At 47.7% G+C, this 26,517-nt stretch overlaps 1 protein-coding gene across 1 annotated transcript in view; it reads right to left on the minus strand.

Moving 5' to 3' along the window:
- Nucleotides 1-26,163, minus strand: part of EFNB1 (ephrin B1) — an 81,505-nt gene extending 55,342 nt beyond the window's left edge. The window contains exon 1 of the mRNA XM_081964028.1: nt 25,804-26,163. Within this exon, the coding sequence (XP_081820154.1) occupies nt 25,804-25,937 (134 nt within the window). The 5' untranslated portion in view covers nt 25,938-26,163. The remainder of the gene's footprint in view (nt 1-25,803) is intronic.
- Nucleotides 26,164-26,517: the final 354 nt, after the last annotated feature.

Raw genomic sequence — 26,517 nt, forward strand, 5'->3', positions numbered from 1 at the left:
TGCATCTCACTTTACACTGAAGGGGAGAAAAAACAGTCCTATCAAAAGCAGTGCTTTTCAAGACAGATTAAGAATACAAGTCAAAGTGGACAAGAAAATAGTAAGACAACACCTGTCCATTGTAGACAAGTTCAAATCACCAGGCACCAGAGGGATTACATCCTAGAATTCTGCAGGAGCTGGCAGCTGTGAGCTCAGAACCACTGAACCGTGTCATTCAAAGCTTCTTGAGCACCAGGGAAACACCAGAGGGCTAGAAAAGAGTTGATGCGATACCAATCTTCAAGCAAGTGGGGGAAGAGGGTCCAGGAATTTACAGACCAATCAGCCTGACATCAATACCTGGGAAGATCCTGGAAAAGATAATCAAGCAATGGATTTTCAAACAACTAAAAACCAAACAAAGCTATTATCAGAAGCCAACATGGGTTTGTCAAAAAACAGATCATGCCAGACAAGCCTTATTGCATTCTTTGTCAAAGTGACTAAATTAGTGGACCAGCAAAATGTTGTGGATATCGTATACGTGGATTTCAATAAGGGATTTGACAAAATAGAGCACAACCTATTTCTTGGTAAGAAAGAAAAATATGGGATAGACAGCATCACCACCAGATGGATTCGTAACTGGCTGGATCTTCCCTGGGTCTCTTCCCTGCTCTGCTTGGCACCAGAAATGTTATGTGCATTTGCTTGATATCCAGCACTTTGGTTACCCCAGCCATCAGCAATCCTGCCAACTAGGCAGCCTGACGGTCTCCCAGCAAACTTCCAGAGCTCTGCCTCAAAATTTCCCAGAGAAAGAGAAGACCTGGCATAGCAAGGACCCTCTTGGTCAACCTTTTACTACTCAACACCAAGAAATATGGCCTTGGTGCATCTGCTTTGTTAGGAATGTAAGCTAACGGTTGGGTCAGCAATATATAAGCCATGAGAGTAGTACTGTTTCTTTAAGTACTGCTGTAATGTGATTGGTTGCTGTTACCTCAAGCAGCCATAAGATGGAGCCAGAATAAATGTTAGCTCTCTGTTTGTTAGATGCTGATCGGTGAATACTGCTATCGTGAGTTACTGTGAGTTTTGCTACTGTTAGCTGCTTTGTGTGCTGAACTGATTCTATGATACTGGACTGTGTTCGATAAATAACTGACTGACTGAACCGTTTGTAAATTGAACTCTGAATACCTCTATTTTCCACATAAGTAAAAACCTATTTAAACTTCAGTGTCTCTGTATGCTGGTTTATGCGTGTTCTTCCACACCACTCTCATTACGCTTCTCTGCGCACTCGCTCTTCTAACGGGGAGCTCACCTAACATGCTTAACTAGGTCCTTATTAGGATGGGAGTAAAACATCTATAGATGAATATTCTAGAGGTTTGCCTTTGTGACAGCAGCCCAAGTGTTGTTTAGGAAAACGAATGAAGACACACAAAGAAATACCAGATAGGGTTTCACGATTGCATACTAACACAGAGAGAAGCAAATGGGAATTCTTGAAACCACGGTCCATTGCCAGGAAAGAGAAAAGAGGGGGAGACATGAAGCGAGGACTCCCCAAAGGCTCAGAAAAAGCATGCACCAGAAAGAAGAAGCTGATCAGACATGCAGAGCTGCAATCAGATTTGTCAGGAAATCATCAGGAACGCGGGGTCAAGCACGGAGAGGGGGCAGGGGGCAGCTGCATGCTCTCTACATCAAAACAGGCTGGGGGGCAGCTGCTTGTGAGCCGCAATCAAGAGGGAGAAAAGGAAGACAGCGGCTTCTCTATTCAGATTATGAAGGACGAAGAAAGGAAAAGCCGAACAGCCGCTAGATTGAAAATCACATGTTCTCCCACAGCACTTTTGGGGGAACCGGAAGGGGGTAGAACTGGCAAAGGAAGGGCAAGCATTGAATCACAGAGTTAGAAGGGATCTAGGAGGTGATCAAGTGCAATTTCTTCTATGCTGCAGGATTCACTAGAGACAAATGGCGATCCTTTGAAAACCTCCAGGGAAGGAGGGGGGGAACCCCATCCACCCAGGCACCATTTCTGGATCTGTCACACTTGAAGGATTGCTCCCAGAGTCTCTTCTGCTTTTGGTGTCACGCTCCACTTGACAAATGAAAAATCTGGATAAAGAAAAATACTTTTCAGAATATTATATGTGTGTGTGTGTGTGTGTGTGTGTGTGTGTGTGTGTGTGTGTGTATGTATGTATGTATGTATGTATGTATGTATGTATGTATGTATGTATATATATATATATATATATATATATATATATATATATATATATATATATATATGCTGGTTTTGTTGTATTCGGGTCTTTTCCCGTGTAAGGTTGAGATTGTCTTTGCAACGTTTCGGCAGGATCTCACCTGCCATCTTCAAGCGTGGGCTCAAAATGAAGATGGCAGGTGAGATCCTGTCGAAACGTTGCAAAGACAATCTCAACTTTACACGGGAAAAGACCCGAATACAACAATATATATATATATATATACATACACACACTTCACCAATAAATAAAAGGGCAGATGACTGTCACATATTCTTTAAAGTGGGATTAAGAAGTCCCCGTAATAGAAATAGGAGAAAAGATTGGGACAAGAATCCTTCCGGTGGGGGAGTCCATGTTCTCCAACGTTCAGGCATTCTGTGTCCTGGGACAATGGAGGCTGGCTGCCATTTCTTCCGAGACTTCAGATAAAGAGAGGGAGGAAACCTAGAGCAACTGGAAGGGATAACCAAGGCTCAGACTTGCCAGATGAAGAGGGGTGGTGGTCAAATCCCACCCAGAAATCCTTGCACGTTGAGCCCCAATCCCGACATCAAGCTGGAATGCTGAGCCCACATCTCTTGAAGGATGTACCGTGTTTCCCCGAAAATAATACAGGGTCTTATTTTTTGTTGACCCCAAAATAAGCTGCAATATTATCAGGGAGGGCTTATTCTCTGGGGAAGTCTTATTTTCAGGAAAACAGGGTAGATTTATTTGAGACTTGAAAGGGGGCCCCAAGAAAACAGTTTTGGAACTAAGATTCTTTGGGAAAGCAAGTGGAGCAAAGGAGAGAGGATAAAAGTTTGTTGAGGAGAAATGGTGTAAAAGAAGCAGGAACGCCTCCCTGCTGCTACGGACAACAGAACTAGATCTAACACACTTCCAGGTACAGGAGCTTTTGAACAATAGGATGACCTTCATCCCGAGATGAACCAGAGAGGACGAACAGAAGAGAAATCTCTCCCTTGTTGGGGTAGTCAGGAAGGAACGCAGCCCTCTGAGGGGATGTCCCCTGGAGCACTGCAAAATCAGGCCAGTAGGTAGAAGGAACAGATTGAAAAGGATGCTAACAAATCTCACAGCTTTCTTTAAAGGCACTGAGAATAGAAGGAAATGAATCAATGAGTATGCCCAGCTACTCAGACAAAAAGAAAAAAAGGCTAAGAAGGAAAAAAGCAACGAAAGGGAAAGTGTGCCACGATAAATAGCAGGGTGATGGGGAGAGTCTCCAAAGCTGACAGGTGCATGATCAGCCCACTCTTCTCTACTCTGAATGAGTTCACATCTTCAGGGACAAGAGCTCCCGGAAAGTCAACCTGGCTGACCACCTGGGATAAAAGGAGGCATGAGCCCCCCCAAAAGTCCTGGAAATAGGTGAAGATCCAGGAAATGACAGAGTAGACAGTCTGACATCAAATCATTTTCACAGGTATGTATGTCAGCCTGAAAATAATTATACCCGAGAACTAATCTCCCAGAGCTCTGATTAATACGACTTATTAAAAAGTCCACAATTCTGCTGAGTATTTTGAAATTATAAACCTATATATATAGGCAAATTAGAGCAGGACAGCTCTTCTTCTCATGCTGTTTCATTGCAAAGGAAGGGTGTGTGTGTGTGTGTGTGTGTGTGTGTGTGTGTGTGTGTGTTACAAAGAAGGAGCAACTGTTGATCATTTTTGAAGCGGATCTCTCACCAATCCAAGATCTATCTTTTAAAAGACTTCCCTGAATCTTAAGATCACTTGGAACAAACCATAGAGGTCATCTACAGGTAGGTCCTCACAACCTTACAACCACAACAGAGCTCAGAATTTTGGTTGTAAGTTGTTACGGTTGTAAGTCAAAGCACCGCATAGGTGAACTCAATTTTACGATGATTTTACCACAGTCATAAAGTGAGTCACTGCGGTCATTAACCGAATCCAGCATATACAATGGATACTTTTGGCTGATCTTTGCCAGAAAATTGCAAAAATAAAATAAAAAACAACCTAGCAAATTGTGGTCATGTGACCCCAGGATGCTGCAAATGATCAAAAGTGCAAGCCTGCCGCCCTGTGCCCAAAATGCAATCACATTAATGCCAGGGGTGGGGGGGTTGGGGGGTTAGTTGTAAGTTCAATTAAGAGAGAGAAGGAATGTTTAACCAATGTGCTGATGAAACAACACCGGACAGGTAGATGCCCTAAAACAGAGGTTCACAATGTTGGCAAGTTGGACTTCAACTCCCAGAATTCCCCAGCCAGCTCTGGGAGTTGAAGTCCGGCAGGCTTAAAGTTGCCAAGGTTGGAGACCCCTGCCATATATGATATTTAGCTGACATTAAAAAAAATGGAAATAGTAACCGAGTGGCTGTAAAGAGGAATGTGCCATTTCTGGCTATCACAACAGAAGCAGAATTCCAAACTCCAGAATGGAGAGTTTTGAAAATTGCTCAGAACTCACTTCGCCTACCTTGGCACGTTAAGACAGGGTCAAAGAAAAGCAAGGAGGAGTCACGCAATTCCTACCTTCTGATATTGCTAGAGGGAAGGCTGACTCATGCCACAGGAGGAGCAAGAAACTGAAAAAATGCTTTCCACTCCAACTTAACTTCCCAAGTGGCAGGAATGTGTTGATTGGAATCACTGCTCGGTCCGAGAAGCAGCAAGAGGCCACCCTGAAGGAAAGGTGTGTGTGGGAGAGAAAACCACCCAGAGGACCGAGGGTGGACCTGAACTCAGGTCTGGTCTGCCGCACACCTTCATCCCAGCACCAGCTGGCTTCCCAGTTCAGAAAATGAGCAGACCGCCTGAACCCGCGGTTCACAGCTCTGATTTACAGGTAGGCAACCTTCCCCCAGCACCCACCGCTTCTAAAAGGCGGAGGCATTCGGGGGACCTTCACCTGGCTGAGAAATGTGTGGACACGCCCTTCTCGGCAAATCCAGGCAGATCTCGGGTTCATTAAGGAATTCTTGCTGAAAACAGCCAGAGGCCTTTGTGGAGGAGGAGGAGGAGGAGGAGGAGGAGGAGGAGGAGGAGGAGGAGGAGGAGGAGGAGGAGGAGGAGGAGGCTTCATGCCCGCAGTGCCCAGGATTGTTTCCCAGAGCAGATGCAACGGCCACCGGCCCTCCTATGAACCTTCGCCTTTGATTAAAGACCCAGCAGAAAGTGGGATAAGCAAGGAAGGGTGCATCTTTTGCTCAATGGGCCCATCAGCCCCCACTCCAACACGCAACAGGACTCTTAGGGCAAGCCCTCCCAGAGCTGGGCCAAAGATCCTCTGCCAGATGAAGATGAAAAGACTGTGGATATTTTCAGCAAGACGACAATCCAAAACATGTCTCCAAACGATCCATGGGATGCAGGAAGGAAAGAGAAGGATTTGAGCAAATTTCATCATATGAACTTGACGTGGTGGCGTAGTGGTTAGGATGCAGTATTGCAAGCTGATTCAGCTCAATGCCAGGAGTTCGATTCTGACCGGGTCAAGGTTGACTCAGCCTTCCATCCTTCTGAGGTAAAACGAGGAGCCAGTTTGTTGGGGGCAAGAGGCTGACTCTGTAAACATCTTAGAGCAGGGGTCACTAACCTTTTGGACCTCAGAGACCACTAAATTCATAATTTTAAATCCTGCAGCCCACTAATATGATTTTTTAAAAAAGATAAATAGTATTTAGTGCAATATAAAAAACGCAAATAATTTTTCTGCTGACCACCAACATTTTCTCATGGACCACTGCTTTAAGAGAGTGCAGTAAAGCACTGTAAGCAGTATACAAGTCTAAGTGCTGTTGCTAATGCTATTAAATAATACTGAAAATCTAATACTGAAGACCTAAGAAGCAGGATAGGGAGGTGCTTTTGAACTCTGGTGTGGGGGGAAGAGTCCAAGAAGACGGTGGACAGCCAAAACAGTAAACCTCAAATCAGCCCAGAGTTCTCACGCCAGACACAAATCACCCAGGCTCAAACCACTGGACTTCTCTCCCAGTATCAGCTGCCTCCTTACATCCTCCCGGGGGTCTTGGGTGAAGCCGCCCCCTGCAGCCAGTCAGCCCTGGCCCTCCTTCCCATTCTTGGACCCTGCAGAAAGCTCCCCTCCCCTCTCCTTTTTCCAGGGAAGACCCAACTTCTCTCCAGCTACGTCCATTCAACTGCAGTCTTTTACTCCCTCCCTTTCATTTCTGCTTAGACTGACAGCATGCCCCACATCAACCAAAGAGTGGGGGGGGGGGGTCCCTCAGAGCTCCAGTCCCCACGCACCAACTAGACGACTGGCTCCAAAGCTACCCACACCAGCCTGGGCTAAGAGCCAGACCAGCGTGTCAGCCTTGTGAGCAGCTGCACTTGAAGGCCAAAGGTGACAAGTTTTTTCTTTCTTCTCTTTTTCTTCACTCAAGTGGCTGGTTTCTGCCAGAAGAACTGCCGCCAGGCCAGGCCACATATGGCACACAAGTATGACCAATGATGCCTAAACATTGCTACAACTGCATCTTTTTTAATAAACTAGCATGCACTGATTAAATTGTGTGGCTAAATGGCCAAGATGTGATACTACTACCATTAAAAGCAACTAAAATAAACAGTTCAGAATTTCTTGCCAAAGATGGAGCACCCTCTCATTTAGTGGGCCAGCAAAAGGCAGTGGGTATAGGGTATACTTGAGTTTCAGTAAGGCATTTGGCAAAGTAGACTACAGCCTACTTCTTGGTAAGCTAGAGAAATGTGGGATAGACAGCATCACCACCAGATGGATTTATAACTAACTGGCTAACTGCATTGAGCACTTGTAGTCCTCTGCATCTGCAGGGAGGGAGGTAAGCAGTGGGTTACCCCAAAGTTTTATCTTAGATCCAGCATTCTTCAATATCAATAATTTAGAGGAGAGCATAGAAGGGGAATTATCCAATTTGCAGATGACACTAAGCTGGCAGGTATAGCTAACACCCCAGAAGATAGGCCTCAAGAGCTAGATGGATATCGACAGATTCAAGCACTGGGCCCTATCTAACAAAATGAAATTCAACATGATGAATAAACTGATGAATAAACTAAGGTTCAAATGATGAATAAACTAAGGTTTTACACTTAGGGGGGGAAACCCAAATGTACATGTATAGAATAGTGCAGGGGTGTCCAAACTTGAGAACTTTAAGACTTGTGGACTTCAACTCCTAGAATTCCCCAGCCAGCATGGCTGGCTGGGGAATTCTGGGAGTTGAAGTCCACAAGTCTTAAAGTTCCCAAGTTTGGACACCCCTGGAATAGTGGAACCTGGCTCAACAAAAGCAAATGTGAGACGGATCCAAGAGTCCTAGTAGACAACCGCATATGTTTTGAGCCTGCCGTGTGCTGCAGCTGCTAAAGAAACCAATGCAATCCTAGGCAGCATTAACAGAGGAATAGAATCAAGATGACATGAAGTAGCAATACCATTTTATAAGCCCTAATAAAACCACACAGCAGCATCCATTTCTGTGAGGAGAAATGTAAAACCTTGGTCTTTGGGTAGGAGGAGAACCGAGGCAGACATACACTGAACAACAGTCTGCTGCAAAAAATGCAAAACATGCATCAACAGAAACACAGATTCATCCTCAAAAAAAATGACCATCTCCCTCTATTCTGCATTAGTCATATTGTACCTAAAATATTTTGTAGATCTAGGTCTGTATACAACAGTAGATCAGGAAACATTCCCTAAAATAAGAGCCCCAGGAGCAACTTCTTTCTCCTGGAGGCAGTAGGTTCTTCTGTCCTCAAAATGTCCAAAGAGAAGGTAAGTGGCCATCTCCCAGGTATGTTGCAGTACTGGGCAGAAGCTCTCCAATGTCTTTGAAGAGGTTTCTTCAAAGCAAGCAGTTTTTGTGACAGCAGACAGCAGGAGATGACACACAAATGGGGATTGAGCTTGGTGAATTGTCAAAGCAGCCCCAGACCAAGCAAGAAAAAGGGGACCCACCAGCCAAGGGTCTGGGTCCTTCCTCCAAAGCCCCCCCATCAAGAGGCTCGTAAAGCCACTGGAAAGTTAGGAGAAAGCCATATATGCTCACCAGCACCTCCGTTCCAGGGTGGAAAGGCTCCTGGGCTCGGTGTAACTTGAAGGAGCTCTTAGGCCAGCCCCAACCACTATGGGACAACTCTAGGGATAGAAAAAAACGCATGTCCCACCGCCTGGTAGTGGGAGACTGAGCTGCCTCTGCACTTCTCAGGGCTTCTCTGCCCTTCCTTGGAAAAAGGAAAGGCAGCTCATTCCGAGAACTCGGGAAGGGAGAAAGAAACCATTTTGCTGTTCCAAGACAAAGAATTACCTTGGCACAGGGCTGAACGCTGACTTTCAGGGAAGGAAATATGGCGGTGCAGCAGAAGGCAAGGGGGGAGCCCACCCAGCCCAACAACGTGGGAAAGGAGAAGAGGCACATTTCAGCATATATCCGTGCAGGAGAGGCCCCAAAGACTGCAGTGGGGAGGGGGGGCTTCCGGCCTGCATGCAATGGGGCACCCTCCCCCAGGAAAAGGCAGCTTTTTGGAAGGATCGCCTCTGTCTTCTTCCTATCTTTCAGGAAGGCTTCTTTCTGCTTCTACATCAGTGTCGTTGTGATGGAAAACAGCCGATCCCATTCAGGCAACTCTGGACCATTTGACACATCCTTCTTCAAGGACCAGCTTACAAGTCACAGGGAATGCACGCATCACACCAGCATGACCCTACCCCAGAGGGGACCTTCTCAACCCTTTTTCCATCATCCTGGACGAGAAGGGTAGAAAGTTCTCTCTTTTTTAAAAAAATGGTTTTTTTTATTTTTCCTTTTCAAATTGATTCACAAATATACATTCTTATAGGTGCTATTAATATTTATCTGTTAGCCATTAATGTTTATCGTTATCTTATATACAATACATTTTGGATCACTTTCTTGCCACCCCGTGTCTCCATCTTATTCTGCAACAACCTTGCTCCTTCTGTCTTCTTAACCTCCCTTCTCTGCCTTCTTCTTTCCTCCTCTCCTTCCTCTTTTCTTCTTCCCCTCTTTCCCCCACTCCTCCTCTCTCCTCCTCCTCCTTCCCCTCTCTTGAGAAGGGTAGAAAGTTCTTGGCTGCGTACGGACTGGATATCCATGAAGGGGGAGAGGATGAAAGCATCAGCCAACAATCAGAAGATACAAGTGCAAAGAAATCTTTGAGTAACTCAACAGAGGACAGGACAAATTGGCCCTTCTCCAGTATGGCTGATCCTCCGATCTACTTTACTCTGGGCCCCGAATTGGATAGCATCCCGAGGGAGGTCCAGGGAATTTACACAAGATACCTCTGCAGCATTCTGGAATTGGCTCAGCTCTGCCCATCCTCACAGAACTGGATGGGTCTGGGAGCTGCCAACATGGCTACCACCACAGAAGTGCACGGGAGCGCATGTTTTCTTGAAATTGCAGACATTCCCACGCTGGTTTGCTCACCCAAGTCTCTCCCATTGAGCTATGGAGCATCTTCTAATGTTCTCCACCCAATAGAGGTTGCCATGTTTTAAGCTGGAGCTGCATAGGTAAGTACAGGTAGTCCTCAATTTACAACATTTAGTGACCATTCAAAGCTACAATGGCACTGAAAAATGTGACTTAAGGCTGTTTTTCAGTTTTGAGCTTTGCATGCGATCAAAACTCAAGACGCTTGGCCACTGGTTCAGATTTATGACCGCTGCTGTGTCCCAAGATCACATGACCTCCTTTTTCGACCTTCTGACAAGCAAAGTCAAAGGGGAAGCCAGATTCACTTAACAACCAGGTTACTAATTTATCAACTGCAGCGCTTCGCTTAATAACTGTGGCAAGAAAAGTCATAAAATAGGGCAAAACTCACTAAAACAAATGTCTCCCTTAAAAGCAGACCTCTGGGGCTCAATTGTGGTCGTTAGTCGAGGCCTACCTGTACTGTAGCAAGTTCTTTAGACTACATACATCGACACCCGCAGAAGGTGGCACTCTGTATAATATCACGGTGTTTTTCAAACTGATTCTAGAATTCAAAATACCGCTCACAAAATCTATCTGTGTGGAAGCAGATGGGCTCACCCTTGAGCTAAAAAAATAAAGGGGAATCGGGACATTTTGAAGTTTGGAACAGATTTTATGATTGGTCTAAGGCAGGGGTGTCCAAACTTGGCAACTTTAAGACTTGTGGACTTCAACTCCCAGAATTCCCCAGCCAGCAGAATTCTGGGAGTTGAAGTCCACAAGTCTTAAAGTTGCCAAGTTTGGACACCCCTGATTCTAAGGCAAGGTGACAAGACTGGAACAAACTGTAAATAATGTGATTGGATAGAAGGATAGATAATGCATTAAGTAGACTAACAGTCATTGGATGAGATTATCTGTACACAATGTGATTGTATGGTCACTACGACTTCACGGTGCTGCTTTTAAATGTAAAAACAATAAAAATACGTTTTTCAAAAATCATTGGGTATCAGTAGAAGGAAATGCTTCCAATCGTTTGGATATAAATTCTCAAGGTAAGTCATCCCAACAGCCACCTTTTCCTTATCCTCCTCTCATTTCGCTCCGTCTGAAAAAGGCATTCATCACAATGCAAGATCGCTCATCTGAAGAAGTCATCCTCAACACCAAACTTTCTCCCAGTTTGGACCCCGTTGGGTATGAAGAGCCTCCGGTGCTTAATAATGGCCTCCCCAGCCCAGCTCCAAGGCTCCTGAGGCCAGGTGTGTACCTACTGTGGGCGACGCAGCCAGGCGCCCCGCATGGACACGCACAGCTGCTGCGGAGGCTTGTGAGGGGGGCGGCTAGTCAGCACAGCGCCAGCCTTATTGGGAAGGGTGGGGGGAAGCAGAGAGAGAGAGGCAGAAATGCTTGCCACATCCGGTGGTCACTTGGGGACCCCTCTCTTCTGCCCAGACTGGGGGGGGGGCTTCCACTGAGAGCTGCTAGTGAGGAAGGGCCGACCTGGGTCGGGAGGAGGGGGAGAAGAAGGGCCTCCCGACCCATTCTTGGCGGAGCAAAAGACGGAGCTCATGAATCACCCCTGCCCAAACAAACTACCGCAACCTTTACACAATGCTGCCTCAGTTTGGGGCCTCTGTGTTCCACAAAACAAAACAGCACAAGGATGCATTCAGCGGGATCTGTCTGTACCTGTTTTGACAGCAGTTTTAATTTTATTGCTAAACTAATTAATTGGCCTGGGCCAGAAATATGCTCAAGTAAAGTCATGGCTTGTTTTTGGCATGGAACGTTTATTAAATAAGCCACCAAGTTTAGAGTGGATTAGCCTACACTGTGATATATCTCTCTCTCTCTCTCTCCCTCTCTCTCTGTTAGCTCAGATGTTCTCGCTTAGCCTTTTTAATAATTATGCGGATGTTTGAAATTCTGGAATATGTTCTAATATACCGCGTTTCTCCAAAAATAAGACAGGGTCTTATTTTCTTTTGACCCCCGAAATAAGCAGTTGGGTCTTATTTTCGGGGAGGTCTTATTATTTTTGAGGTGCAGGAGGCGGAGAGCGTGGTCACCTCGTGGCTGCTGCTGCGTTGCAATATTTTCGGGGAGGGCTTATTTTAGCGCATGTGCTCAAAGCCCGATTAGGCTTATTATCCAGGGAGGTCTTATTTTGGGGGAAACAGGGTAGTTCATGCCAAGGTTTGTGCTTTATTCTACACCAGGGGTGTCCAAACTTGGCAACTTTAAGACTTGTGGACTTCAACTCCCAGAATTCCCCAGCCAGGCTGGGGAATTCTGGGAGTTGAAGTCCACAAGTCTTAAAGCTGCCAGGTTTGGACACCCCTGTTCTACACCACACAAAGTTACATTTTGTGAGATGGGCAGCTCTGTAAGTAGAGGTAGCCCACAATTTACAACAATTCATTCAGTGACTGTTCAAAGTTACAAGGGCATAGGAAAAAGTGACTTATGACCATTTTTCAGAGCTAAGACCTTTGTGGCATCCCCAGGATCACGTGATCCAATTTGGCAACTGACTCATGTTTAGGACGACTGTCGTGTCTCTTGTGGTCCCCTTTTGCGACCTTATGACAAGCAGAGTCAATGGAGAAGCCAGATTCACTTAGTAACTGTTACTAAGTTAACAACTACAGTGTTTCATTTACCAAATTTGGCAAGGAAGGTCCTAAAATGGGGCAAAATTCACTTAACAAGTGTGTTGCTTAGCAACAGAAATTCTGGGCTCCATTGTGGTCATAGGTCGAGAACTACCTGTGAGATGTACTTGACAAAGCCAAATGAAGTGAGTACATTCAGAAGCCTGCTTGTTCCATGTGCAACAGGTGCCAGCTCATATGCTTCCCTCCTTGGATCCCTTCCCGTCACATGAAAACACAACTGGACAATAATGGCTTTTGGGTCCCTGGAGGCCGAGGGACCCAGCTGTCCATCCGGCTGTATTCTTTCAAGCACTGCCCCTGGTAACCCCTTGCAGAGTTACCCTCTCCTGGATCTCCTCATCCAGGCATGCATGCCACTCCTCAAGTGCCCGGCTATCAGTGCAATGCCACGATGTTGTGGCAGGCCTGCAAACATGTGCAAGTCCTAAGGCTTGGCAGGAACAGAAGGAGCCTCTTGAAAGCTTGTTGTGCCCGGAAGAGTGGTCATCTCCACACTGGACTCCCCACACGCAGCAATCCCCAAGGGTAAGAAGGGGAAGAGCTTCACTTGCACGGGCCTCGTTGGGGCAGAAAAACAGCTTCTAAAGCACAGCTGATCATCGCAGGGAGCTCCAGTAAGTAAAGCAGACGAAGCGCAGAAGCGGCAAGACAAGGAAGCTGGGTTGCCATTTTGGGCTTCGCACCTCTCCGCTGCAGCCTCCAAACGCTCTCTTTGAGACCGGTTCAGGGCTGCGGGGATTGCCAAAGCACATCATCACCGCCCAAAAACGCAACGCGCAGAGGCCAAAAACACAATGTGCAGAGGCCCAAAAAGTGATGCACCGAGGCCGCAATCGCGGCAAGGTGCTCTGGCGATCCCAGCAGCCTTGAAGCGGTTTCAAACGGAGCCAGCCTCATTTGCCCACCACATAACCTTTCCACCACTTTATCAGGGAGGCCAGTTCTCCTCCCACACACGCGTCGCCTCAACAAATAGACTACAGAAAAGGGCTGTCAAGTGTGACTTCCCCCCCCCCCCCGCACATACCCTGAGGGAGACAACCACACCGTGCGTGCAAGATTGCGTTGGAGATGAAGGCACAAAGGGTGGGGCAAGGGCGAGGTTCCTTGTCTGCGGAAAGGTTTCCAGAGCCTCTGGAAATTCAAGGAGTAGCAACTGAAGAAGGGGAGACCACCTGCCTGGCTGCCTCGCAGGCCAACCGCTGCATCTCCTGGTCCTCACCTTTAGACTGGAAGCGCCTCGCCTGCTGCTCCCTCAAGGTATTTCAACCACCATGGCTTGGGAGGAACTGGGGAAAGGTTAGGAATTCATAGCACACACACACACACACACACACACCGCCTAACTCTATCGGACTCCCATAGGGGCCTAAGAATTAACTGGGGAAGGAGGAGCACTGGGGGGGGGGGGCAAGGCTTATCGTATTTTTCAGAGTATAGCAAAAGTGGCTGAAAATCTGAGTGAGTCTTATACACTGAATATAGCAAAAAAAAAATTGCCTCCTCCCTTCCCCTTCACCAAAATGGCCATGCATAGCCTGTAGAAGGCTTTCAGAGAGGTCCTGGGGGCTGGGGAAGGCAGAAATGAGCGAGAAATGGGCCATTTTTTGGTCAATTTTGCCACCCGCAGCCCCCACGAGCACTCTATAAGCTTCTTAATGTCCTTTTTTTTTACAAATAATGAGCCTGTTTTGAGGAGGTTTGCAAAGTGCAGTAACTTTTTTAATTTGCCTCTTCAAAATCTTGGTGCGTCTTATACTCCGGCGCGTCTTATACTCCAAAAAATACAGATATATAGGAATCCCTGTTAACCAAAACGACATGTTCACCATTAGCAGCTCTGCCTGTGCTAAATTGAATCTATGAGATGCTGCTTTCAGCTGACAAGAGACAGCTCCAGGCATCTCCAGGACAACTTCCTCTTCCACAGAGCCCCAGTCTGGCTGGGGATGCTCGAGGGTTAAGTGCACCAGGTGGGCCCAAAGACATTGTCCTCCTTCACAGAACAATTTCCCCAGGATGCCTCTGGAGATGGCTGGGAGCACAGAAGCGTCACGGCCACAGAGGTGGTCTCGGTTGCTTTCAGATCTGACGGCAGTATGTTTTTATTTTTCATCTTTACTGCACGCCCCTAAGAATTGGTTCTTGATTTCAGCAGGCCGAAAAATTATTAAATAAACTCTTGAAATGTAGGTGTGATAAGCCACAAAAGAGACCAGGTCTAGTCCAGACACAAAGCGCAACTGTGTGTATGAGTATTTACTCTATTGTAAATTCAAGTAATTCCCCCCTCCCCTCCTTTTAGTCCCCATAAAACTAGGAAGGATTTCTCCCATGAAGGAGGGGGTCAAGCTATTCTCCAAAGCATTTGAGGGCAGGACAAGAAGATGGAAGCTAAACAAAGAGGGCTCCAACCTAGAACTTAGGAGAAATTTTCTGACAGTGAGAACAACTAATCCATGGAACAGCTTACCGTATTTTTCAGAGAATAAGATGCTCCAGAGTATATGACACACCTTAGTTTTTAGGGAGGAAAATAGGGGCGAGGGAATCTGCCTATTCATCTGGCTAGCATCCTTAGTCCTTAGCTTGGTCAGCTTCGGCACATTAGTTTGCTGGTTGTGAGCGAGTGCGCGCACTTCACTCGCATGCGCCTCGTTGGGGCAAAAAAACAGCTTCTAAAACACAGCAGATCGTCACAGGGAGCTCCAGTAAGTAGAGCAGGAGAAGCGCAGAAGCGGTAAGACAAGCAGCAGCTGTTCCGGGTTGCCATTTTGGCCTTCGTACCTCGCATTTTCAGCTTCCAAACGCCCTTTTTGAGACCAGTTCAAGGCTGCGGGGATCGCCAAATCGCCACCCGAAAACACGGCGCGCGGAGGCCAAAAACGCAATGCATAGAGGCATGATCGGCAGCCATGTGCTCTGGCGATTCCAGCAACCTTGAACCGGTCTCAAAATGGAGCGTTTGGAGGCTGAAAACGTGAGGCGCAGAGCTCAAAAAATGCAAGCCACTGTCTGTGGCAATCTCTGAAGCCAGGAAGAGGATGGAGGCCAAAGGGTGGGGCAGAACTACATTTGGAGTATAAGACGCACCCAAATGTCCATGTCTTATACTCTGAAAAATGCAGTACTTCTAGAGCTGTGAGTGGTCCAAGCACTGGAGCTTTTAAAGAAAATTTTGGACGGTCATTTGTCCAGAATGGTATAGGGCAGGGGTGTCCAAACTTGGGAACTTTAAGACTTGTGGACTTCAACTCCCAGAATTCCCCAGCCAGCCAATTCTGGGAGTTGAAGTCTACAAGTCTTAAAGTTCCCAAGTTTGGACACCCCTGGTATAGGGTCTCCTGCTGAATCTCCCAATTTCCTCCCTACCAACTCTATTATACTGGACTGAGAGTTCTTTTCCTTGACAGTTGTCCAGTCTGTGGCCTTTCCTCCTCTCCCCTAGGTCGCTGCCCACAAGAGAAACTGATCTTTTAAACTTGGCGAGCCAGGCTGATCCTAAAGAGAAACCACAGCGCCTGTTTGCTAGTCCCAAAATCTGCCGCACGGGACCCACTGCAGACAGTTGCGCGGCATGTCTCATCGCCTTGATCTTCCTCTACACATCAGCACTTATTTTGGGTGACACCACCCTTCCTTCCAAGCAGCACAGGAGGGAACCCCAAATTAAAATTACTCTCCTAAATGTTTCCTTCTCAGCTAGTTAGGAAATGTGTCGTGGTTTTCATTATGGATTCTGCATCCAGGAACTTTTCCCTCACGCTTACAACAAGTCTGTGGTGCGTTTTGAAGTCCCTGGCAACACCTCTCTGGCGATACCAGTTTTATTATGTGTCTAGAGGAATCACTGCGATTATGGTATATATTTTATAAGGCAGGTAATTGCCTATTTATTCTTTTAGGGCTTTCTATTTTTATGAGGGAATCTCCTTTTAAGCTCATTTTTTCAGTATCGGGTTTCTTTCTCCCCAAATTTACTGGCAGACAGTAAGACAAAGCTCAGACACAAGTCAGCAAGAAAAATCAGATGTTTTCCTTTTCCTTTAGGCTAAGTAATTCCAACACACACACACACACACACACCCCTTAGCTGCAGCCCCTTCCCAAGCAGCAACACCTGCCTCAAGAGTTTGGGACTGGGAAGCTGCAACACCAGATTGTAAGTAGAGCATTTCAAATATCCACATCACACAAACTATCAGCCTTTCCTGAACATTTCTGTACAGGAGAAAGCAAAGAGATTTGATAGCCAGCGACCTAACTCTTATTCTACTGTAAGATACACTATAAAAGTTTGTGCCAAAGTCAAGCAATTCAGCCATCACTGCCTGCAGAACCACAACCAGACTTTGGATGCTCCTCTACCACAACTGGTTTCCTGTTCAACTCCTCTCCCCATCCAGGTTCAGAGTTTTGCACACTTGCCTTGAGTAGGGGCACAGGCCAGCCCCACGTACACCCATGCAGGTTTCCTTTCTGCCATATATGCTGCTCCTATCATTTTCAGAACCAAACTTCAAATCCACATTCACCAAACCATTCCACCGCCCATCATTGTTCTATGGATAATTTGCATTAAGTTTTACTCATTAGTCTAAGAAAAGTAATGCAAGTCCTAACCAAAGGACCGAAGAATTATTAAGGTAATGTTTAACCATATACACAGCTCCAAGTGGGTTGTTGTTGTTTTTTTGTAAAATTAGCATGTTCAGATTCAATACATTCCATATTTCCAAATATTGATGCAGCCCCTCATTCATTCTAATGGCTGGTCGCACAATCAACCAGATGCAGTTGGCATTTTTACTGAGTCATTCCCGAGAACCTGGGGTAGATGATGTTGTTTGATGTTCTTACAAATATCATCACAGAATCTAAGCGGTTCCAAGTAAAGGTGCCTTTTGCAATTGACTAGTGGTGAATTGGTGAATGTTGATGGTGTTCAAGGGATGCTCCAGATGTTTTTGGATAAAAGCCAATGCATCTATTTGGCGACTTTCTCCATTTTTCTCTGCCTTCTCTCTGTATTGCAATGTCTGGTATCCAGACTTCAATCAATGTTTGTTAAGTCTGGGGTGTTATGTGGCAGATGCCTAACAATTGAAATTCCGAAGCCCCAGAGCACTTTAGCTCTTTCATTTGTTATTATCTTGTCTATTTTGTGGTCCCACCAGTTCCTTCTTGCAGGCAAATGGTATTCCAACGCACTATTGTTGCTACTTTGTCATAACATTGTTTGAAGTCAATCTGTGTGATCTTGCAACAGCTAACTAGATGGTCCACGATTTTTTCAGTTTCTTCTAGAAGTAGCATTTGGTGTATGTTGCTTCTTCTCGACTCCTGATTTGCATGCGTCTATTCTTATGGTTTGGTCTTGTGCATCCAGAATTAGCCCCTCTGATTCTTTCAATGCCCTTAGCCATTGCTAGATCTGATTGGAGCCCTGGTGGTGCAGTAGTTAAAGGGCAGTATCGCACGCAAACTCTGCCCACAGTCGGAGGCAGGGACGTGCGGTCAGGGGAGGCAGAGCCTCACCTCTCTTCATGAAATAATAGTATACAATATTATATACTATACATATATATAATATTATAATATTATATACATCCGGCCGGCCGCGCCCAGGAGCTGCAGAGGCAGAAATGTTGTCGGCGCTCCCGGATGACGAAGCCACTGCAGTCGCGAGGAGCGTGCAAAGTCCAGCAGAGGCAGGAAGGTTCTCGTCATTCCCGTCGCTTTCGAGGACTGCGGAGCGCGAGCCGGCGGAGCACGCTCAGGAATGCGGGGAATGGGATCACGTGTGCTGGAGGGTGAGGCAGCCTCAGCCTCCAGCACACGTGATCCCATTCCCCGCCTTCCTGATGATGTCACCAGCCTCACCAGCCATAAACCTCACCGCACGTCACTGGTCGGAGGGACAGCCGGATAGTCTGCCTGGCAGGCAGGTGAGCAGAGTGCAGAGTGGCAGAGGCCCAGCGTGTCCTATTTTCATATACGCCACCACCATGGGCTGTTCAGTGGCAGTGGTGCTCAGGCGATTTGGGGACAGTGGGCGAGATGATGGCAACGTCCAGGCACATCCCATTTTCACAACTCCACCACCATGGGCCATTCAGCAGCGTCCCAAAGCTGTTCCTTCTGCTGCCAGTGGCAAGTTGTCCTTGCAGCGAACTGGCCTGGTTGAGTTGTACTGCAATGAGTTAGCGGTGGTGAGTTGGCAGAGGCGACCTGGCGATGCCAAGTTGGCAGCAGTGAGCTGGCCGGGCTGAGTTGGCCCATTCCACTTGGGAAGGACTTTTACAGGATGATAAAAATGCCAAATCCAGTTTAAACATCTGGCTGACTGTGTGACGAACTGTAAAGAAGTAATACTAGTAATAATCTTGGTTAGAAATGTTGGATTTTTAAATAGTTTTAATTTAAATGGTAAACCATATATTTAAGGTCAGAGAATTCAATTTTGTTTTGGACTCCACAATTGGACGATCATAAAGATTCTAAGAAAAAGTTATTGCAGAGCTGGAGTGCCCTCTGCACTTACAGCAAGAAATTTAATGCAGTTGACATCTGGATAGCATTAATTTAGGACCTAATGAGAACGTAACTCATTTTTTTTCAACTCCTATTTTTTCAGTATTCATTTGTTTATTTGGATTAGTTTTTAATATTCTAAGCTTTAGTACAGGGGCTAGACAGTTATTTTATAGGTTCTCTTATAATATCCTGTTTGGATGATCCTTAGGAAGAAGATTTCTAGCAAGCTTAAACTTGTTTTTTTTAATGCATCACAATCAGATGTTTCCCAAATTTTCTGCTCACCAATAAAATACTTCAACTTGTTTTCTTCCAAATAACAAATACAAACAAAGACTGTTAGGGATTTTAAAGCTTTTTTTTACACAATAGGGGTATAGCCTCATTGAAGAAGAAAGAAGGGGAAAAAATCTGCCACTGAAATCTGGAAAAGAAGATTAATAAGGAAATTTTGTTCATCTATGTTCATCTACGTCATCAAATTTGGAATTCTAAAGTGGCTTCCAACAGATTACACTGGAATTTGATCACCCTGGCTGCACCTGAAGCTGAGGAGTTAATGAGGTGTGTTAAATGCTTGTGTTGGGAACTGACAGAAGAACCAGGAAAAATGTTGGTTTTGCAATTGAAATCACATAATAGATACAATTAAAGACTCTGCAGATAAAACATAGAATGAGTCAGTGGAAATTCTCACCTGGGAGATTTTATGCTGCCTCCCACACACACTTTATAGTTTGAATTGAATTACACCTGACAACGAGCTTCAAACTTTTTAAAACAAAGTACATTTTCTAAAGTCCAGCTGAAGGACTCTGACGCATCTTTGATGCTGCAGAAGTATTCAGCCATCCATGAGGGCTCCTGGGACAGGTTTCTTACACTGTGATGGGAAGCCTATAAAATAGCTATTTTAAGATTGGACAAACTGTGATTTGACACCCAATTCTGCCTCTTGACAAATAAGACCTCTGACAAGTCATTCGTTCAACTTATATGCTGTCACGTTTGTTGTTATTTGCGGCATCCTGCAGTCACATGAGTGGGTTTGCTTAATGCAGGGGTGTCCAAACTTGGCAACTTTAAGACTTGTGGACTTCAACTCCCAGAATTCCCCCGACAGCTCTGCTGGCTGGGGAATTCTGGGAGTTGAAGTCCACAAGTCTTAAAGTTGCCAAATTTGGACACCCCTGGCTTAATGACTTAGCCACAGAAATGGTCCTAAAATAGGGTAAGGCACATGGCTGACCCAATTTATAATCATAATGGACAGGCTCCATTACGATCGTGGGTTGGGGACTACAATAAAGGCAAGATAAAAGCCAAATTAAATAATAAATGATGATTTCAGATACACAATAAATGTAAATAAATCTAATATCCTTTTCAGGAGGGGGGGAGTGCTTTCAAATCAATTTCTTTTTAAAATTTCTGGCAACTTCTTGGACTATCCCTCTCAGTTTTCTTGTAATCACGATCGGTTCTACTTCGATGCTTTAAAACAAACTAGAAAGCTAATAATTCAATTTTTAATAGAATGACCAGATCACCAAATTTTCTTTTTAAACTGAGGTTCCTATATGTGAGGGCTTCCATTTGAATCATTGGGCTTATATATCAATGTGCTATTTTTTGGATTGTAAATGAGACTGTAACGTACGCAACTGTTATGTTTCCATTAGAAGCCTCTAAATTCTTGGCACATATTATGTCCCAGTTATCCTGGGAATTGTTTGTGTTCCTAACATTAAAGGCAACCTAACATATGTGAATGTTACTGGGTAATAAATCTGATTTATTCTCTCATGAAAATGTGACTCTAAAACATTTTTAAAGACTGAAAATTAGTTTAGCGCACATTCAACTTACTGCTAAGTATACCTTCAAAGCTATATTACAAGGTAACTTGTAAAACTGCGGAATCGCAATAAATTCCATTAAAGCATTTAATGTATTTTCACTTTGGAGTGACACGCTGTCAGCTAGAGAAAACTCCAATTGATTTTGAATGGAAAACATTTACAATTTTTAAAAAATAGATGTTTATGAACTAAAAAAAATATAGCGGGAATAAAATTACAAATTAAATAAACTCTTCAGTAAAGAATCGGAGTATTTGTTTCTAACAAGTCAATGGTCTTAGTTTTTAAGGAAAACATTCAACATATATTTTATGGTCGTAAGATTGATTTATTTCATGTATAGATGATTGCAATCTCTAAGGACTTACAAGAAAAAGATGCACAATAAACAATGTACGATAAAAAAATTAAAAAGCCCAGAAACCCATCAAAAACAGAATGAAACAAGCTACAGGTAATCCAAGCAAGATGCAATCATGGCCCTAACATCCTCCAGGACAGCTCAATTTTGGCTGTCCAAAGGAGACAGCCAGTTGTGTCACTGAGCTGTAACACACACATACAAACACCTTCCTAAAGTGCAGCAGGGCTAGCAGCTTCTCCCAGGTAAATCAATTAGGCTGGATCAATTCCAAGGGTAGAATTCATGGGACTGAATCTTGTAGATACCTTGGCACCAAGCCATGGAAGGTTTTATAGGTAAACACACCACTTTGGGTTTCACTCAGAAAACTATTGGCAAGCAGTGTAGTGTCCACAGCAACAGCGTAATATTCGCCTATCAGCAAAGGCCAATTCCATTAGCATACAAGCCATTCATTGCACTCTGAGTGAACTGCAGTCTCTGAGTCATTTCCAAAGGTGCAGTCCTACCCAGAGCCCCCTAAAATAGAATAGAGTGGAATGACAGAGTTGGAAGGGACCTTGGAGGTCTTCTAGAGCAACCCTCTGCTCAGGCAGGAAACCCTATACCGTTCCAGACAAATAACTGTCCAATCTCTTCAATGTTGAAGCATTCACAACTTCTGGAGGCAAGCCGTTCCACTGGTTAATTGTCCTAACCGTCAGGAAATTCCTCCTTGGTTCTAGGTTGCTTCTCTCCTTGATCAGTTTCCATCCGCTGCTTATTCTCCTGCCCTCTGATGCTTTGGAGAATAGCTTGATTCCCTCTTCTTTGTGGCAAAGTCTAAACAGGACGCCCAAGAGTGTGAGTCACTGCAGCAAAGTCCCCCCACTGCCTATAGTCCCCCGTCTGCTGCTCTAAAAGGAGCCAGGAGTTCAGAATGAAGTCACACGTCAGCTCCTTCATCTCAGCCAGGGGCACCACAAAAGAGCCACTGAGCAAGGACTGGAATTACAGCCATACAAGCCCCAATCATCAAAGGGGCCCCATAAGAATACCAAGTTCAAACATTGCTGGGCGTTCTTAAAAGGACCTTGAGGGCTCCACTCTCCTGGTCTGGGTCCCAGCCGATGTCCTCCACCAAGGCCATCTCTCCTACATATCCAGGCTTCAGAGGAAGGTTGGAGACCGGGAGATAGTTATCTAAGCACTCGCCCCTCCACCAGAAGCTGGGAGAAGTAGAGGTACAGTCTGCAGGGAAAATCTTAGGGAGAGCCTTCAAATCACTTTCCCAAATCACAGCTCAAAAGAAATCCAGGTAACCGAGTAAGTCCACCATCCTGGATCCTACCCAGAAGGCGTGAACGAATCTGGGCAACCCTGGCAGCAAAATGATCGTAGCAACCTGATCATTGACCATAGGAGCCTGCAAGAAGGTTTGGGAAGATGCTGGTTGTTCCTTAGCAGAGAACTGGCTCTCCACACACCCGCTGGCCTGCCAAAAAGGCAGCAATGTTGCATCGACCCTCTTATTGGCACAGGGTATACGCATCAAAGGTAGCCACATACAAACACATGGTCCAAGCTCTCTTCTTCTCCTTGGCACTGGAGGTGCCGCTTTGGATGCGTCATCTCCACTCAGCTAGGCCAAAGTCACCAGCAGCTACCCGGATCTCCCCCACTGCCATAAGAGAAGCTGGTTCTGTGCCCAGAGGCTGACAAGCGACAGACCCATTGGGCCCCTTTACGTAATCTGTCCCTGAGACAGGATGAACAGAACAACAAAGGAAAAGCTGAAAAAGGGACCCAAGAAATTAAGGTATTAAAAAGTTGCCCCTTGTTGCTCAAAAGTCTTCCTCCTTGACTTCCCTCCAAAGGAAAGAGAGATGCCCCCATTCAAACGTTAGCAAGTCAACTATGATGATTTGCTGTTTCTAGTGTGATAGCTGTAACTCTTTGGCAGCTCCCATTGGCTGAAAAATCCACCGTATTTGATTCAGCCTAGAAGAACATTGGTCTGTATTTAAGATGCACAGAACCAGGGAATAGGCGCTAACGTTCCACATCATCTTTTAGCGAGATTGATGGTGCTGATTGATTACACGGCTTTCTTTTGTTTTTGTTTTCCCCACAACAAACTCAAGGCCCTCGTCAGGGGATTTCCCATTCAGGCCTTCCCGTAACATAAGACTACAGTTTACACAGCCGTCTCTCCGACACGCAAGAATTGTTCCCTTCTGCCAGCTGGGCTTTAGCTAGGAAAAGCAGAAGCAGCCTTCTTTCTAGACTTTTCACGGAACTGAGCTAGAGAAGGGAAGGTTTGGTCAGAAGAGCCCCAGCTGGACCTCCCCCCCCCCCCAGGGACAGGTGAATGGGGGAACCTGGGAAGACAGGAGAGTTTAGGTAAGAAGTCTTCAAACTTGGCAACTTTAAGACTTGTGGACTTCAACTCCAAGAAGTCCACAAGTCTTAAAGTTGCCAAGTTTGGCTGGAGAATTCTTGGGAATTGAAGTCCACAAGTCTTACAGTTGCCAAGTTTGGGGACCCCTGGTTCAGATAATCCCCTTCCCATTCTGTAACAGGAGGGAGGGGGAGGCAGAGAGGGAGGGGGGACCCTTGTCCTCTTTTTAACAAGGCCTTTGCTACAAGCAAAGGGCGATCCACTCAAGAAAGAAGCTCCCAGCTGAAATCCTGGCAGCCAAGCTCCAAGAAGAGGACTCGCCTAACTGGCCGCCCAACAAGAGAATCCCCGTCCTGAGAGCCTTCGGGACCCGAAAAAACCCAACCGCGGCGAGATCTCCCTTGTCCTCCCCACCCCCTTCCTTTGTGATCGGGCGAAAGTCACGCTAGGAAGACCAAGCCCTCCCCGCTCTACCCACCCAGGGGGCTCTGAGCGAGACCCACCGAAGGCGGCGACCCAGCAACTCCGGGGTCTTGGCTTACTGACCTTGGGAGTTAGAGCCGGGGAGGGAGGGTTGAAGGGGGGGGGGGGCAATGGCTGGAATGCGCCCGCAGCCAATCAGCCGGCAAGGGAGGCCGACCGAAGGGAAAACAGGTTTGGGAATGTTTGGAAACATGGTAACATTGGAAACATTTGTCTCCGTCTCTCGGCTCGCCAGGAGGCGTCCCTGTACGATCGGCAAGGGGTTAAAACGCCGGATCCTAACTGGGAGCGGAGAGGGAGGAATAGTTCCCGTCGTATCAGCGTTTTGATCTTTCGCGGAGGGAGGGAGGCGAGGGGGACGTAACCAGAGAGCCGCTCCGCTTGCAAGGCGACTCTCTCTCGGCAGGCGAGGCCAACGGGCAACAGTTCGCCCCCAACCGAAAGGGCCAAGGGGCAACAATGGGCGCTTCTCCCACCCGAGGCTTCGCGCCACGCTCGATCTCCAGGGGCAGCGGCGGCTCCTTTGCCTCGACTGGGAGAGACCCAACTTTTGGTAAAAGTTTTCTTCCCGTTAAAAACGCATTCCTAAAATACAATAGATTTACACGTAGTGAAATGTAAATTGCCCACTTACACCATTCACGCGCTGATATGTATAAAGGTTATACAAAAATTAAAATTTGATGGGGGGGGGGAACCCATTCCTTAAAAAAGGCCTTGCTACGTTCAGCTTAATAAAGAAGGAGAACCGAGCCTCTAAATGTAAACGCCAAGCGAACTGCGCTGATTTCTACCATCCCGGCCAATCTGCCAGCTACAAGGGAAATGATCCCGCGTCTCATACGGAGCATTTCATCCCGTAAAACCCCCGCAATTCCACCGAACCGTACTATGCAATGGAAACCGCTTTTAAAAGAAGGCTCAATGCCCCCCCACCCACCCACTCAACCCGTCCCATTCCTCTCTACGTTTCATGTTTTTCACAAGTTCGGGACCGTGGAGGTGGAAATCGCACCTCGGAAGGACGGAGGCTCAGGAATGAATGCCGAATGAATCCGAAGGGAGCTTTTTTTTAATCCCGCTGAACAACTTTCCTACAAAGGAGGGTTAGAAACGCAGCTCTCGCCGGCAGCTTCCGGGGGGCCCCTGATGGCAGAATTCGCCCTGGGGGCACCGGAGGGCTCTGCCCGGGAACCAGCGCTGCGCTCCTCCCGGAAAAGTCCCCGGGGAGCAATGAAACGCGGCTCCCGGGAACCCAGAGGCACCTCAATCGCCTTTCAGGACGGGGATTTCGGCTCCGGAGGGATTTGCTGGCCGCTCTTCCCACAAAGAGGCCGGGGGACACCCACCCCCACCCCCGGCAAGGGGGATACTTTCAATCCCCCGCCCGGTTCGCGCTCGGCAGGCACGGAGGCTGCCGCCGACCCGGCCCTCCCTCCCTCCTCCCGGGGAGCTCGGGAGGCAGGGAGCGGCCACCGACCCTCTCCAGGCGACTCCTGGCAGCCGAGGGTCGGCGGGGAAAGGCGGCCTCAACGCAGGAGCTATTTTCGGCGGCGCTATTTTCTCCCGGGGACCGACCGAGGCAGCTGCGGGGCCGCCGAAGGTCGGGCGGGGCCGGACTGGGCGACGGCTGGATGGACGGGCCCCGAAGGCGCCACGGCTCCCCCCGAACCGAGAGTCTCGTGTCCCCCGCTTCCAGTTCCAGCGCCCGCGAGCGAGCATCCCCCCCCCCATTCCCCGCCGCCCCTTTGTCCCCCCTCCATCCCGCCCCGTCCGGGCACCTACTTGGCGTTGGCGGCGCTCCAGGAGACCGGCTCCAGGCTCTTGGCCAGCAACGGCGGCGCCAGGCGGCCCAGCGCCAGCAGCAGCGCCAGCAGCCCCCGGCACAGGCTCTCGGGGCGTCCCGCGGGCCGGCCCATCCTCGGCCGCCACGGCCACCGCCACCGCCGCGGCTGCTCCGGCGGCGGCGGCTACTCGGGCGACGCGACCCTCCTGCGCGGCGCCTCACGGGCCTGCCATGGTGGCGGCGGGGCGGCGGCGCAGCAACCCCCGCGCTCTCCCGCCTCGTCCCCCCGCGCGCCCTGCCGCCGTCGAACGCCCGCGCCGGCTCCTCCGCTCGCACTGGGCGCGCCGGGCGACGCCGCGCGCTCTACTCTCCGGCGCAGGCGATCGCGGAGGACGGCCCTCCCGGCGCCCAATCGCAGAGCGGCGCGCGGGGTCCTCGCCCGCCGCCGGACGGGGCGTGGCCACCCCGCCCCTCCCCGCCCCGACAGGGAGGGGCGCGCCGGATTCGGCAGGGCGGGGCCGGGCGGAGCCGCAAGCCGCCAGGGGCCGCGCTAGGGAGGGGGAGGTTCTTCCTTCCTCCCTTCGCGGGCGCGAGTGGCGGGCTCCCCCTGCTGGCGCCGCGCGGGAACGCAGGCTGGTGGGCGGAACGGCGGTCCCCGGAAAGCCCCGCCCTGCCCCTCCCAGCCGCCGCCCCCCCCCTCGGGGCGGGCCGTT

Source organism: Natrix helvetica (assembly GCF_964273705.1).
Source record: "Natrix helvetica genome assembly, chromosome: 11".
Classification (NCBI taxonomy): Eukaryota; Metazoa; Chordata; class Lepidosauria; order Squamata; family Natricidae; genus Natrix; species Natrix helvetica.